Source organism: Carassius auratus, chromosome 20 (assembly GCF_003368295.1).
Source record: "Carassius auratus strain Wakin chromosome 20, ASM336829v1, whole genome shotgun sequence".
Lineage (NCBI taxonomy): Eukaryota > Metazoa > Chordata > Actinopteri > Cypriniformes > Cyprinidae > Carassius > Carassius auratus.
Window position 1 is genome coordinate 15350146 of NC_039262.1, and position 17741 is coordinate 15367886.

At 38.7% G+C, this 17741-nt stretch overlaps 1 protein-coding gene across 2 annotated transcripts in view; it reads right to left on the reverse strand.

Annotated features, from left to right (window-relative positions):
• The window catches only part of LOC113037752 (XK-related protein 6-like), a 50328-nt gene extending 33887 nt beyond the window's left edge, over window positions 1–16441 (reverse strand). The window contains exon 1 of one of the 2 annotated variants that reach the window (XR_003274668.1): window positions 14812–15386. Coding sequence is in view for 1 of the 2 variants with exons in the window: in XM_026195102.1 (XP_026050887.1) it covers window positions 14812–15386 (575 nt within the window). In the remaining variant the exon portion in view is untranslated. Of the gene's footprint in view, window positions 1–14811 lie in introns of both variants that reach the window. The other variant, XM_026195102.1, reaches the window with a different exon arrangement.
• Between the last annotated feature and the right edge of the window lie 1300 nt (window positions 16442–17741).

A 17741-nucleotide genomic window follows, 5' to 3' on the forward strand; every position in this document is an offset into this window, starting at 1 on the left:
ATGATTCGTTCGCGAACCGGATATCCAGACTGCTTTGATTTGAACTCTTCTCACACAACATACACGGAAGAGAAGACAATGCTGAATAAAGTCGTCGTTTTTGCTATTTTTGGACCAAAATGTATTTTCGATCCTTCAAAAAATTCCAACGGACCCTCTGATGTCACATGGACTACTTTGATGATGTTTTTCTTACCTTTCTGGACATGGACAGCATACCATACACACAGCTTCAATGGAGGGACTGAGAGCTCTCGGACTAAATCTAAAATATCTTAAACTCGTGTTCCGAAGATAAAAGGAGGCCTTACATGTTTGGAACAGCATAAGGGTGAGTTATTAATGACATAATTTTCATTTTGGGGCGAACTAACCCTTTAATTTTTTTTTTCCTGATCAAAGTTTTGGTGTTAACCGAAGGTAAAAACACAGAAAAAAAAAGACTCAAATGTATTCAGATTAAAGGTAAAGGAATAGTTCACCCAAAGATTTTCTCATTGATTACTCAACCTCATGTCCTTAATTTTATGAAGCTGCATGAATACATTTTGTACGCAAAGAAAACAAAAATAATGGCTTTGTTCAACAAATTTCATTTGGGTCAGTCTCCGCTGCCATTCACGAGAGTACCACGATGCATGTAAACAGTGTGCAGCCATTAATAATTTTGTTCTGTAAATTCTCTCATGAATGGTGGCAGAGACTAACCCAGAAGTAGGGCTGGATGATTAATCGAACATTTGTGGTCTGAAGATCAACAAAGGTCTTACAGGTTTGGAATGACGTGAGGGTTTAACAGAATTTTCTTTTTTTTGGTGCACTATCCCTTTAATGTAGACGTAGCCATAGTCTCAGTAGTCTGTTTTTTGGTCCGTGGTCTGTATTTGGTGTGTATATCAGTAAATTCATTCCCATATGATGTGCATTTGTGTGAGGGGGTTTAAAGCAGCAACAAAGGGAGAGAAACAGACAAGAGAGACAGTGAGAGAGAGATCCTCATCACAGATGCTTGCATAAACTGACAAGGCTCAGTGTTACATTGTTAGCTGTTAACAGTTGGACACAAGCATGTTTGTTCAAGTATTAAGTACAAAAGCATGGCTAAATTAGAAAATGGAACAGAATGATATTGGATGGATATTCATTATGAGATTTGCTAAAGATTACATTAAAAGAAATAGTTCACCCAAAAATGAATCAAACCTTAGGCCATCCAAGATGCGTTTGTTTCTTCACAAGCACAGATCTGGAGAAATGTAGCATTACGTCACTCACTCAACAATAGATCCTCTGTAGTGAATGGGTGCCATCATAAAAACATCTGACAAAAACACCACAATAATCCACAAGTAATCCACACAACTAAACTAGATCAATTAATATCAGCAAAAAGCTCTGTTTGTAGGAAAACGATCCATCATTAAGATGTTTTCAACTGCAAACCAGAGTCTTCTATCCAAATTATTGCTTTCTTCAGTGAAAAAAAGTTGTCTGATCTGAATCAGGAGAGAAATATAAACAGATCAAGCACCGTTTACAAATGAATAACACATATGTTGATGGATTTTGAAGTGAGAGGACAACGGGATCATTAGTGGAAGTGTTATTATGGATTATGGGCTGGTATTTTTGGTCAGAAGAGACAGTGTTAAGTAAAAACGCCTTGATGGATTTGTTTCTTTAAAATAAAACAGCTTTTCTCTTCACATTGATGTTAAATAATAGACTTGTAAGAATCAAAAGCAGAATCCAGTGGCCTGGTCAAAGGTATAATGCTTTTTTCAGTCTTTTACTTGTCCTTCTGAATTTATCAGGATTTAGTTTAAATTTTAGTCTAGCTCCGTGTACAATCTGACTCCAATTTCACATGATCGTTAAATTTAGCCAATATTTCTAATCAAAAGCTGATCACATATATAGATTTTTTAAAATTAATTTAGATCCCATACTATCAATTATTCGTTCATTAGAGACCAGGTATCGCACCACTCTTAGATGATAGTGAACCCATAGACACAAACTTGTCAGTTACGAATTTACTCCGAGGATGCAGAGTGGTTATAATACCTTACACCCTGTGTGGTCATAACAAAAATGTATTTCTTCCTATAACCACGAGAGCTACACCATGTTAAGTCAGCGACAGTCAGAAATCTGAAGCACCTTAAGTGTTCCCCATGGTTCACCCATTGGTGCTGAAGTATGATTTTTTTCCTGAACGCAGATTTGCGGAAATACCACTACACATGAAAATTATTTCAGAAGAGATCAAAATAAATCAAATATAAAAATGTATTATTTGTCAGGTAAAACTGTATCATGCCAATTCAAATAAGAATCCAATTTAGAAAAGATAATGCAATTTGAATCACATTGTAGCCGTATGTCAATTCTATGCTTCTGTACATGGTTCACTCTTAACTATACAGTGTTCCACGCAGGAGACAAACAAATTTAACATAGTCACACATGTAACAGTTATTCTAATTTAACAAAAGACACACTGTCTAAAATGCATGGCATCAAAAACCTTTTATCTAAGTATCTCAAAAAACACTAACAGCAAAGTAATCATGTGTTTTTAAAGAACAAACTTAACTAACCTACATGCACATATCTCTTCAAATCAATTGTAGGTTCTCTGACCCCAGGATTGCACCTGGCCAGATTAGGAAAACATTCTCACAGACCCTAGAGTGGGACACACACCTTCCTCAGCAGAACACAATTCTGCAAAAGTTTAAAATATTTCAATAATTCAAGTGACTACTGTGAAATTGAGACAATTTTACCAATCACACAAGAGACCTTTAAAATGATACCAAACATGAAGTGGAAAAAGCAACATATTCACAAGATATAGCAGGGCTTATGGATATTCTTGCTTTTAGGGGAGAAGAGTGAGTGTCAGAGGCAGGGAGGGGAGGGGGTCTCAAATGATCAAGGAGATCGGTGTCGTTTGCTCTCTTTGAAGATTTCTTCTCCAGATCAGTTTTATGGTTTTGTGTGCGGCATTGCATCTGTTTTGTGGGATTTCCTGAGTTTATTGACTTCACAAGGTAATTCATTTCATAAGGAAATAATTTCACTCCTTTCAGGCTGGATGGATCATGTGGGGTTACTTGTGGATCATTGTGATGTTTTTGAATTGAAATTGTTAAAGACAATTGACAAAAAATGCGACACGACATAGACAAATGACCAGTTTGTTTTGGCGGATGCCGTGCTGATTTCATTCAGCTTTACCACAGATTCACCATGTTTTACTAGACATCCTGATGTTGCTTTGTAATCCACTCTAGTGAGTAACTTTTGATGACAGAGAAACAGTGGATGATTAAGAGAGGAAAATAAACAGTTTCTTCATTTTCTCTTCGTTGCTTGTGCATGTTTTATGCCTTGATTCAGTTTACTGTAACTCAGTTTCATTTTGTATTGCCCTCAATTTAATTCAGTTCCATTACAGTCAACTCCCCGTTTCTCTCCTCTCCCCATTTTTCCCTCCCTTTCCTTCTCAATCTCGCTGTATGTCTCCATTAGAGTGCAGAGTGTGATGTTTTAAGAGATGCAGCAGATCCCCGCACAGCCTGGGGCCATACAAACAGCCTTCCACAGCCTCATAGTCAAAGTACAGTAACCGTGATGAGCACAGTTCCAGAATATTCCCGGTGGGAGAAGGTGATTTCATGCCTTTTTCTCTCTCTTCTTAGTGCAGAGGTGGAGCACGTACAGTACACACCTCATACCCATTCAGACTGAGAGGTCAACGTGTCTCCTGAGAGTTTAAGTTACATATTATAAAGTATAGTAGAATGCATCCATTTGCATGTCTAATCAGGTCCAACCTTTATGTGAATATTAAGTGTATGTGTAAGTGTCTGATAGGAAATATGTTACTATTGATAATGTTAAAGGGCAACTATTATTCTTGCTTGAATGCTGTTTTTAAATACTCCAGTGTGAAGATAGACATGACGGATTGTTTGCGGCTCACTCAGGGCGTGGTCTCTGCTAATAAGGTAATGTCTGTCAACAGTTGTGGGTGGGGCCTGTAAAATGTGACATCACACTTTGTGAACAGCTTGTTCTGAGACTCTGCTTGAGATTCATGGGGATTAAAAAGCAAGAGCTTGTGGATTTTTATCATAATAGGGTGGTTGTGTACACACAACACACAATTATGTTCAATCAACATTTAAAAGTGAATTTTGCATAATAGGTTACTAATGAATTGAACTAAAACCAAACAAGCTAAAGTTAATTAAAAAAAAAACTATACAGACATTTTCATTTGTGTATAAATATCAATGAAATAAAGTAAAAATATTAAAAAAAATCTAATTCAAAATATTGTAATATTCATTATACAATATTATGTTGAATTTTTTTTTTTTTAACAAAAATGCATATTATTATTTTGGTGTTCATGTCTTATCTGAACTAGAGCACCAATTGATCCAGAACTGCCCCAGTAAAACTGGTGCATGATGCCTCTGGTATAACACATGTGTGCACAATGATGTCCAACCTGTCAAGGAGGAAAACATCACGTTAGCTATACGTATTAAGGTCATAAGGATGTGAATGCACCCATCAAAGAGGCATTGTGAATTGGGTACAGCAGTTTTTACCGATCTTGTGGGAATTTCTATTCTCAACTAGGACGAAGTGCCCCACTGTCAACCAAACTACACCATCTGTTCAACATGTATTGCAAACATTCAACAGCCCATAAACTCAGGCCCAAAGTATTTCCCCATAGCATCCAGCATTCCCAAAGGAGGCTTCTCATCAGTCTATTCATAGTGTAGGATTAACAGACTGTATCCTCCTCTGTCGGGAGCTCTGGGTGCCTCGCTGTCTCTGATGCTGTGATTGGCACCTCGATGTGAGTCACGTTGAGTAGAGGCCTGTGTTAGTGATGAGGGGAATCCCTGACACAGCTTTCCATACATGGGGCAGCACAGACAGGTCAGTCTTCTTGGATTGGAATCTCATTTTCATGCTGTTTCTTCAGCCAAAAATGTTGTATTTGTGTGCAGTTACAGGATTCCCAAAAGATATGCCAGGAGACCTCCCAGATGTTCATCTACCACAACTGTCATTCACGGTGGGGACTTCGTCACAGCTGATTTTGTCCTCATTGTTTTATGAAATAGCTTGCAGCAAGGGACTGGTCTAATACTGTGTATCTCCATCTGCACTTTCAGTTCATTAAAATAAATGTTGAATTAGAGCCGGAAGCTGGATCCCTTTCATATTTGAATTGAAAATCTCGATGCTGGATGGACAATTATTATATAGTATTTCTCCATGAATATATTCACTGACCAACAAAAACCCAGGTCAGATAAAAAAAAAGTAAGGTTACAGCATAATTTCCTTACATAAGGAATAAAAATGACAAAAACATACAACAAAACTACTAAAACATTAGCTAAAACTAAACATTAAACTGAAAAAAATTAATGAACACACACAGGATCAAGATGGACTGCTGCAAGGCTCTCTCAATGACATCATTTCCTGTTTTATAATTATTCCCAGTAGAAAAGTTTGTTTCAAGAATTTTTTTAAAATGTCATGCTTTTAATGAGGATTTTTTTTTAAGATATCGGGATCCTGACATTTTCTTGTCCTCCAATAATTAATTTTATTTCAGAAATTTAAAACCTGCTTGTCATAGAATTTTTGAATGAATTCATCAGCAGGGAAAAAAAACAATGATATTGTCGTCACTGACCCAATTATCAAATGAAATGATCTGTGTGCTAAATCTGGTCGACAGGAAGTCATGAAAAACAATGCAAGCAATGAGGAAACTCAGCTGTCTGTTGTTGGATATCTTTCTCTCTTGTTTCTGCTTCTCTCCTCTGCTGTACCGCTGTGTCTCGGTGGAGCTGAGTGAGAGTGACCTCACAATCGACTGCTAATACAACTGTCATCGCCTCACAGCACCCGCTAGAAACAAGCACAGGGAGGGGGAGAGTGAAGGCAGTGAGGAATAAAACACGGGATGAGAGTTTGTAGGTGTAAGCGTCTGCATGCTCGTTTGACAGGAAAACAAAACGGGAGAAAGAAAGAGGAGGTGGAGGAAGCGGAGGAGGTGTCATAGCAGCAAGTATTAAGGTTAAGTAAATAGTCTCCTGATGGTAATCTTCACTCTCAGGAGTGATTTTTAATCAGTATAGTGTGAGAAGTGGAGTGAAACTGAGATTTTATGAAGATTATTACATAAAGTTCACCCAAAAATGATAATTATGCTACAGTGTACAGTGCTATTTTAGTATTTTTTCAGTTTCATTTCAGTTTTATTAGTGCTTATTTTTAAATGATTTCTATTTAGCTTTAATTTATTTTTATTTCACATTTGGACCTGTATGAAATGTTCTTATTTCACTTGAACAAAAAGAAAATATTTAAAGCTGCATGTTAATAGTGACTGTCATCTGTCAATAAAATGAACAACTCCTTAATTTTTAAGTCTGTTCCCCCTACAAATACATCATAAGGCTTAATGAGACAAGAATACGCTTTTATTTGATTGATTTACTTATTTGTCCATTTTTGAAGCTTGACACAGCCACACTTATTTCCATTTTAAGGAAAAAAAGAAGCTCAGACATTCTCATTTTCTGTTCCACAGAAGAAAAAGGTCATACAACATTGAGTAAATGATGACAGACCTTTCTTTTTTGGGGTGAACTATCCTTATAAAGTATTACTATTCATATAAGGATTGAATGAAATCTTGTCACACTGGTGCATGAGGACTTCCTCTGACAGCCTTGGCTGCTGCATTATGTCAACATCTGGGAATGTGTGAGATTACATCCAACAACAACAAAAAAATCTCCCCCAACACATGCACAGAGTGTAAGAAAAACACAGCTCAAAAGAGATGCACTAGAAAATAAATTGTGTGATCCAGTGAGATCTGGGCAAGAAAAGAAAGAAAGGAAGTGGACGCTTCTGGCATGAGTTAATACACATGAGTGGAGAGCAGTGAGTATGGTTGGAGGGCATTGCATTTAAGCACTATCAGCTTGAATGGTCACTGCAATGCTCTCCATTAAAACTAGGTCAGTTTTAGCAGGGGGGCATTGCTTCTGAGGGGAACTGTCCAGATGTAATGCGCTATCAAAAAAGGGTTAGTCCACCCCATTTGCAGGGGGAAGGAGAGCATTTCAAACATAGGTCTCTTGATTCAGTAGCTTTCAGTGATATGAGGCCACTCAAAAGTCAAAGCTCTTAAAGGCGCAATATGTAATTTTCCTGCTTTAAAAATAGCAGAAATCACTATATCTATGTTATATATATTTTTTAGTTGTGTACTTACATTATCCCGACTGTTTCCACGAACTTTCAAATCCGGAGAAAATTATAGTTTAATTAGAAGACACGGCCTTCCGTTGCACGTCTATGGCGTCATATAAACTTTGACCCCTCTAGTTTATCTAACTTCCTGCGGAACCGCCAAATACAAAGGTGAACAGAAGCAAAGACGAGACGAAGAAGAAAAAGTAGTAGCTAGCCTTGATATTTTATATTTATATTGTTTATATTCGTATTTATACTTAGTTATGGATCATGATTATGCTTCGCCTGCACGTTCTGTGAAGCGCAAACGCACGGGTGAAATAAATGACCCGAGATGGTTTTGGGACAAGATAAGAAACAAGACACGGGTAAATATTGGAGCTGCATTTCCAAGATAGAGTTTCGTGACAAGCTGAAACTACACAGAGATGCCGAACTCGCTTGCATTCTGATAAACAGGTATGCATCCATTCAGCTAACTTTATCTATCCGTATATTTTGTGAAACGATGATGTCTTGTATAAAACGCAGACGGACTAGCTCTCATGTATAGTATAATGTAAATCTACATTTGTTCTATATCTAGCTGGATAAAGTAGCTTCAAATGCAGTTCACTGTCTTGTACGCATTGGCCAAATATAATTAATTAGTCCAACGAACCGTAAGCCTCGTACCGAACGGTTCAATACGAATACCCGTATCGTTACACCCCTAATATATATATATAATCTTAGTCGAGTATTTTCAAAAGTGTCTTACTGTAGAAACTGTTGAAACCACAGAAACGATAGACTTTGACTAAGTGAAATAGACACTGCAATGGCATAACATGGCGTCACACTCTGCAGCGTCTTCTTTAGAAAAATAATGAATCATATGATACATCTGAAATTTATAATTATGCAATCTAATCCAGATTCCGAAGAGATACAATATTGTTTTTCACGTGATACAAATTAAAGTTGAACTAAAGTGAGCAAAGTTAACATGAGCTTGGGTTTCCAGTCTCCTGCATTCTATTGTTGAACAAAAAGTGCATAGCGAGAAAAGAAACAGTGATCACTATTGTCTGTGCATTACTGGTAGGAACTTCATTGGTGACTTTATGCCGCTAGTGGTGACAGTCATTGAATTGTTTACTTAAACGATTTGTTTAAAACAATGACTTATTTAGGAATGAAACACCACTACTGCAATGATTACTTCTCGAGGCTTCCACTATTTTCATTGGTAGAGCAAAAAAAGACAAAACCATCAGTATTGATCTTAAAAAGCACATCAGCATGTGGATTTTAAAGATCTATTTATTTTTTTTTGCATGATGCATGCAACCACAACCAGCCCATATCGACACAGCCCTGAGGTCAAAGGTGACTGCTCTGGATCAAGACTTCTCCACAGCAGGTTTCAAGCTCAGATTTAGACAGAAATCTGTTACAAATCCTGCAATAACACAACTGCTCGTTTTATGCTGACAGCCTGCAGCAGACTCCTTCTCATCTGAATTATAATCAGAGCTTCTTTCTTCCTGGCTGTATAAATAGCACTCTTTCATCATGGCTAAATAAATCAGCATTTAACACACTCCATCAAGTGCATTTTACAGACACTCGTCTCAGACAGGTCACAAAGAGAGTGAGGTCTTTCTTTGTTTTGTTTTTTTCCATAATGAAGAAATACCAGCAGTCATAGATGTGATTCTCTGAATAACAGGATTGCTATGAAAATATTTAATATTTTTTTTCCTTTCTGATTTAATGGCAAATGCTTGTAGAACATGTAAAACTGCTCGCTCTCAGCCGTCTATACGATTTAATACTGTTGTAAGCCGCTCACAGTTCAATCTTGCTTTGCATGTTCTAATTTTAACAATCTCACAGCGAATGAGCAGATTTATGTTTATAAGCTGGTGACTGTTAGGACAGTCCTAAACCGTCCTCTGTTCCACTGACTCTTATAAGTATAGTGCGAATAGTTACATAAGCGGATGAAAGCTGTGTTGAAGAAACAGAATTTCTGATGATCTTTTTGCTACTGGAACCTCAAGGTTTTATTTCTGGATCGTGGATTCCCAAACATTTGGCCCATTGATGAAAACTGTCTACATATACCTGTACGTGTACGCCTGTGTGTGTGAGTGTGTGTGTGTCTGTGTGTGGAGGGGCAGCTGTGGGTCAGTGTGTGATGGCTAATGGTTAATGGCTGACTGGTGGGCGCACAAGCTGATGGTTGTCTCTCTTTTCTCAGGCCTCAGGGGACTCATCCGTCTGTCATCACATACACATTGAGTGATAAGATAAGAGATAGATGCTACCACTGACTGCCAGTTACACACAGAGAGAAAAACAACATTTAAGCTTTAAAGTAGCAAACTATTTGAAAGAAAGTTCATTTATATCAATATTAAAAAATACTTTTTTTAAGAAGTGTGTGCCAGTCTGCATGTATTAAAATCAAAATAATTTCACAATAATATTGTTTAGTGTATTGTATCAAAATACATTTAAATGAACTGTTTTCTTTTTTAATATATTAAAAATTTTGAATTTGTTCTTTTGATTCAAAGCTAAAATTTTTAGCAGCATTACTCCAGTCTTCAGTGTCACATGATCCTTCAATAATCATTATAATATGCTGATTTTTCTGCTTTAAGAAAGATTTCTTCTTATTCTCAATGTTGTAATATTTTTATGGAAACTGATTTTTTTTTTCAGGATTCTTTGATTAATAGAAAGTAAAAAAAACAGCACTTATTTGAAATAGAAATCTTCTTTAACTACTAATGCATTTACTTTATATATGTGTGTGTGTGTGTGTGTGTGTGTGTAAAATCTATAAAATAATCTATCTATAAATATAATAATTGATTTTGCATTGATTTAAAATAATATGGTATATTAGTTTAAGCAGCATTTTTTTTTTATAAGTGTCACAAATTTTAGGGGATATGCGAGTAGCAAGATGAAGACATAATTTTCAAGCAAAAGATCTGTGAGTCAATTTAAAGTTCTGCCACAACATTTACCAATAAACATACAAAATACATCAAAAGTTGCACTAAAATTTTCATCTTCTGTAAATAATGTACTTTTCTACTCTGTTTAAAACACCGTTCTTGTATTCAAATTAAGTAAGGTCCACTACTGTGCACATTATGACGATACAGTGTCATATCAATACATCGAGCACAGCCCTACAAGCTAAACACAAGAAGACAGAAAGCACTGGTTGAGGAACAGTAGTATACATTTAAAAACACACACAAATAAATACTCTATTCTACATACTGTAGGTCAAGATCATAATCGTAAACCCAGCTGGTGTGATCAAACACATTCAGATTATTCATAGCACTCTGTGGTCCAATCTGTTAACACACTCACAAATTAGTCATTACAATTTACTGCCAAGATGACAGAAACACACATAAATTACCCAGTGGTCTTCACACCAACACGCTAACAAGCCAAACACTCACCAATTAGTCATAACATTACATTGTGCATTTGGCTTTTGTCAGCTGGACTGATTCCAGCATGACTGCATCATGTCAGTCTCTCCACCCCACTGTCCTTAACACAAGCTGTGACAATTTATCACACACACTTGCTTACCTATATCACACACATACGCATGCAAACTCCACAGCAGATCTACATGAAACGATTGCATATTCTAGCTAGCCTGTGTTTAAGTGTGTAAATGAATTCATGGAGTGTGGCTGGTCTTTGAGGATGCCCAGACTCTCACTGAGAGTGTTCTACAATGCTTGCAAGGTCGCTGTGAATAACAGCCGAGTAGTGTTTACTGTAAGCACATCTGAAGACATGTCAGCAGTGTAACGCATTGATTAGCCCATACTCGCTGCTGGCTCTTCAGTACTCGCTAAACTGTGAGGCTGTTAACTCATACAAAGCTCATGAGGAGGAAGTTGGACAATAAAGCGGCATCTTAAGAGGTGCTTAAAAAGAATAGGCACCCCTTTTTACTACCCAGCACTAGAAACCAGGTTATTTGTATCTGTTTTGAGTGTTTGTGGGTCAATGACAGAATGCTTGTCCACGATAAAGAAGAGGAAAAAACGCTTTGTAATTCAGTTTAATGCATGTATTAGAAATCTACTCTTTGGATTAGTGTTGTGAATAATACATGGATTATTGTATCAATGTATTATTCATTTAAAGAGCAGAGACAAAAATGAGTGTCATGCCTTTGACCCTTGTGTTTTAATGAATAGCTTTCTTGTCATTTACTGTGTGATATTTCCTCAAGACAAGTTGTCGGTGCACTTTAAACCCAATTTAAACTGCCATTCCAAGCCCTCAGTCTCAAACATCTAATATCTACTGTATAGTAGCTGACTATATACCTGATCCCTGTAAGAGGTCTGACACTGAGAGGGCAAACGGGAGAGAACGGGGACGGTGAGCATCCTAGAGGTGATGGGGTATGGAGGGAGGGCTGCTGCTCTAAGGGGGGGAAATCTCCAATAATGGGAAGGCCGACAGATGCTCCAGTTTCCTTGACAGAAATGGAGGTCAAGTCGAGATTTATGTAAAAGGGAAAACAGGCAGCGAGGGAGAGAAAAGGAAAGTGCATATTATGACTTTAACTAGTGGATGGGGAGGACAGAGCAGCAAAGCAATGATTTTACACAGACAGCACCATAAAATTAATGAGACAGAGGAAGTGCCTTAAAACAGAAGGGAAGGAGTGGATTAAAGTATTGCCCAGGCATTTTTGTAAAGCTCAAGTAGATCTTCATCAACAACAAACTATAAATATGTTATTTTTTTCTCATGCTCTAAAATCATTCTTCATTTATTATATTAATTGAATCTATCTTTAAAGACTATAAACATGCTGCAAAAAAAATAAAAAAATAAAAATTTGGGGTCAGTAAATTTTTTTGTATATTTTTAAAATAAGTCTCTAAGTCTCACCAAGGCTGCACTTATTTGATAGAATAGCAGTAATATTGTGAAATATTATCATAATTTTTTTTTATATACTTTCAAACGTAATGTAATTCTGGGATGGCAAAGCTGGATTTTCAGCATCATTACTCCAGTCTCCAGTGTCAATTAATTCCTTTAGAAATCATTCTAATATGCAGATCTGCTGCTTAGGAAACATTTCTTATTATTATCAGAGTTGGAAACAGTTGTGCTTTTATGGACATGGTAATTTGTGATATATTTATTTCAAAAAAGATATAAAGTGATTTTGAATTTTACAAATTAAACGGTAGAGATACATGGCATCGTGCTGGGAGTAAAAATTCTGAGCTGTACTCGTTTTCACAAAGTTCCCCTAACTAAACAGCCCTAGGCTGCTTAATTGACCATAATTCTTCATTTATCTTTCAAGACGCTTGCACTGACTAACTCTCAAGTCAAGACGATTGAGAAAGGCTCGAGGTCTTGGCAGTGGAGCTGCCGCGTCAGACTATTTACTCAAGCCAACAAAGACATCATCAGGCTCTCGTGCCAAGCATGAATAAATAAATAAACAACCAATTGAGAAATGTCTCATGCACTTTCTTATAATGCACAATTTCTAAAGTTTTTGGCAAAAGGATCTGCCCAACATTCAGGAGCTTCTGCAAAGACAGATTTTTTGTGTGTTTTCACAAATTGTGTTTTGTGTGACTTGGTGTGAACATCATTGGTTCGGTTTGAAAGGTGAAGTCAGTGTGGCCTCAGAATTTTCTTGGTAGAAATCAATAAGAATTGACAGATGCAATAAAAGTAGCATTAAAATATGAATATGCACACAGGTACAAAAGTAGTTCAATGTATGTCTAAGTATACATCTAAATACGATTACTTACTCAAACAGTCATAAAGGGAGCCAAAAGAGATTTCTTTGATGTTAACTTCTAACCCATTTCCACCAGCACTTTAAAGCTAGGCTGCTCTTTTTTTAAGATGATACACCTCTGAGCATTCAACATTAAACTGCCTTTCCATTATATTTAGGTCTTGCATTCATTGCACAATGAAGCAGTAACTGTTTTGTGTTACTAGGATTGCTCAGTCACATCTTTAAAGACCCACCTGATATTAAAATTAATAAATAAATACAGCAAAAAACTTTCATCCAGATAGCTAAACATGGCCTTTTCACTTTAGCTGTAGCTTATACAAATATTGGTATTGAGTATACTGAAGATCATAATTCTTGACATTTGAATTGGGTAATACTTTGACCTATATGATAAAAAAGTAGATGTTAATCGCAATGAATAGATGTCCTGGTACCGTTAGCACTATAATAAATAAATAAATACATTTAAAAAAATATAGCTGCACATTTCACTGTTCTCTGCATTTATTTATTTTTTCCTTTATGAATCTGACACTTGCTCCTGTGGCATTGGGACAGTTCAGGATCCACCGGTTGCACACTTCCCAAATCTCAGCAGTGTCAGAAACTCGGGTGTTGTTCGCCTGAATATTCAAATATTCTTAATTTTCTAAACGGACGCGTGAGAAGAAAAGCTTTTAACTCGTATCTGGTTGCATAGCAACGGCAGGAAATCAGCGCCAGGATTCGACGGGGTCAGTTCTAGATCTCAGTTATCCCTAGACCTTCGTAGCCTGCTGTAGAATAAATATTACAATACATATTTATCAACTATAAATCAACTTAAAACCTTAGACAGTGCAGAGTATTGTTTAACGTATCGTAATATACAAACCTGGCGTTTAATTTGACTTTTAAGAAATACTTAACTACATTTATTTTGGTAAATGCATTCAGACGGCCGCACTGTTACTATATGAAAGATGAGAAGGAAATTATTTTGTACACACGCGTAGATAGAGAGCGCGCGCTCGCGTGAGATGCTGTAGCACCTTCAAAGCGATGACATCATGACAACTGTGAGCCGCTGGTGACAGAGACACTCATCTTTAAGCAATAATCACATCGTGTAAAGAAAAGAAAACACGAACACGAGCAGACATGAATAATAAATGGAATCGAAATCAGTCTAAATCGTCCGGCTAAACGCCTCCACACAGACGTGAATGCGGCCACTGCGTCTGTCTACTGCAGAAAGAAAAAAAAACTGTCGCATCATTTCTAGTGGATCAGACTTTAAGTACTATATGTCACGGACGATATTCCCCGCACGCGTCACAACTATTCCTCACTTGAAAGAGCACACACTGTTCTGACTGCGTTAAAACGCACTGCACCTGTGATGATAAAGAGCGAAAGATCAAGAATTGTGTCAAATTGTGTCAATGATATCGAGCGCAGGAAGGAGGGATGTCGTTCCTGAGGGACGCACGGGGAGCCTGAGAAACCTGATGCCCGTCTCGCCAGCGCTCTCAGAATGAATCCTCAGATGCACTGTGAGACTCACCTCAGTAACGCACTGTACTTTCAGCGCGCACTGATGCCACGGAACGCGCGCGCTTAGAGCGAGACTCGCATCCGCTCTGCTCTGCACGGGTTACACCGGGCTACGGGACGCTTACCTCCACACTTGTCCCATCTGAAGGATGTGTATGAGCGTCTGCCAGATCCACACGGACAAGCGACAGCATCTGGCCCTGCCGTGCACCCCTGGGCCCAGGCTGCAGCTGAGACCCTCCACGGAGCCCAAGCCGCCACCCGTGTAATCCTGCACGAACCACCTGAAGCTCAGGATCTGGACCAGCACCGACGGCACCAGCACGAAGAACAGTGTGAGTCCGAACCAGAGGTAGTCCTGCTTGACGTAGTAGTCGAGCGCGAGCCACAAGTCAGTCCCCACGTCCCAGAAGAAGACGAGGAGCGCGAGGACGATCCACAGGCAGTCCAGCCACAGGCGCTTCTCGTAAGGTGGCCGCCGGACATGAAGTGGCAGCCTGGCGTCTCTCCCCTTGCCCAGGAGGTAACGCAGACAGGCGCTCCGGCAGCCCCAGTAGCACGACGAGGTGTTGCAGCAGTGGCAGATGTGGAAGGAGCTGCCCTGCCGCGGGTCGTCCTCGCAGCTCCCCACCGTCTCGTCCAGGTTGTGCAGCTGGGCGAAACCGGTGACGACCCCCCGACCGTCGGATTTCGCTGCCATCTTGCTCTCCGAAGCGCACACCTCCGGTTTCCGAGGCTCGTGACGTCACTTCCCCGACACCTGTTTCTCCAGAGTACCCCTAATGATTTAGCCATGGACTTGTGGGGTGAGGCCGAGCATCTTCCTGCGACGTTGCGGACGGCGAAGTCAGCGCTGATCTAGTCCTTGAGCCGGCACGGGTCAGAGACGAACTCCTGGAAGCCGCTTCTTGTCACCTGCGCATTGTGTTTGGGAGCGAGCGCGGGACTGTTCCCTGAGACACCCGCCGCCGCTGACTGGATGTCTCGACTGAAGAGAGACGCGGATCCGTAGGCTACTCATCTAGGATGCCACCTAGTGCTCGGTTCGCACCTCGGGACCGCTGAGTGATGTAATGCTGTAGGAGCGAGCACGCCGCCCGCGCTCTTAACCCTCTCGGACATCAGAAGATGCTGCTCACGTGGAAATCTGCTAGTGGACCAACACTTTCGCGTATAGCCTACACATGCACGATGCTTCTCCTCTCTTCTCCTCCTCTCCACTGTGTCATCATGACGTCAAGATGACCATTATAATGCAGTAATAACATTTAAATGAGATTTCAACATGATCCACTCATGAAATGAGAGAGCAAATAAATGTAAGCGTCAAGCGACACGTGTTTGAGGTCAGGTGCGCATCTGTGCTGACGTTCTGCTTGTGACAAACAACTCTCTTCTGTGAAAACTTAAACTTAACAGCCTCTCCCTGGATGGAAGTAGCAATAAAGTTAGAGTACATCTGTAAAATGAGGCGCGGGAAATATTGTTGCGACAAGACAACTGTCCTTAAGAAACGCACTATACCCAGCTGACTCTTCCATGTTGTCTATGCAGTTTACTGAATATTAGTCTTGCATTCTAATGTTAATAATGAAATTGATTTTGCAAATACCTGCTAAGAACATTTTAGTGTTTTAAATAATTTAAATGAAATTAGGTCAAGTCTGCTCCACAGTTTTGGTCCCCAAAACCTCTCCACATTACAGACCAGCCTGACCACATTATAAGACCAGCAAAACAGTTTAAGATGTTTTTCTTTTTTCAGCAGGGATTTTGTGATTTATTATTATTATTATTATTATTTATTTTTTTTTTTGAAGATACAATTTCATTATTTACAATTCTCTCTCAGTTGCGACTTTTTTTCTTCTCTGCATTTATCTCCCTACTGGCTCAAACTGTTTTCCCCAACATCCCACATTCACATGGGAGACATACCATTTATTAGACTCCTAAATTCAGCCTTTATTCTTTGAAAACCCATGGCATCAGCATCAGATCTGCACTCTGATCTATTTCTCAGTGCCTTGACTCAGGTTTCCTCCAGGTATCAATAAAAAATAAAATGTGCAAGCGATAGAGAAAGAAATCTTCGATCCTTGCCAAAAGCATTGCTGTTATCCTAAGAAAAAACTTACCACATACTGTAGCACTTGAGCTCTGATTACAAAACGAAGTGTGCTTTGTCTGCCAGAAAAGCAGTGAACAATGCAGTCTTGGTGTCCAATGCCACCTCTGTTGGACTCTGTCTCACCCTCCCACAAGCCATCGTAAATCCTCAACACCTGTGGAAGCGCCAGGGAAGCATTAACCAAGATTAGGACAGTGCCACTGTTACATTAATTAGATGATCTCACACTACAGTCCCACTGGTTGCCAATAGGCTTAGATCATAACATAAGGCACATGCATGGCAGCATTACAATAATCATAATTTTTATTACAATCCTAGTTAATTAATGAAAAGCTGTATGAGATAATGAAATTTCTCTGTCAACACTTCCCATTTAGTTTCAATTGCAATGGTCATTTGATGTGACTTACATGAAAGTAAGATGTTCCCATTCATAACCATTCATAAATGGTTCCCCGTACCTAAGGAAATGTTTGGAAATCATTCATAAATGCAGTGACTTTGAATTTGCACAGTGCTGCAGCTCTCGTATGAAGTTCTTCAAATGAACACACACTGACAGAGTCTCTTCTGGGGTTCAGAGCCCGAGGAAACTTCACAGAAATGTTTGATGAGCAGCATAAGCTGGAATAGCGCTTCTCAGCTAATAATGTAAAAAAAAAAAAAAAAACTACTATCAAAGTGGCCTGAGGCAAAGGGAAACAGTCTGAGATTCAGTGTCGTGCATGTGTAATTGGTGTCAGGCACAATGATAACAAACAGATAATTATATGAAAAAAAACAGGTCTTCACAGATCATTTGAAACATGGTACCCATATCATCAGGATTATGAGAGACTTTTTAAATAAAATTGCATTTTATTTTATTTCATGTATAAGAAAAATTCCAATTTGCTGAATTTGTATTAGCCCTCAGGTCAT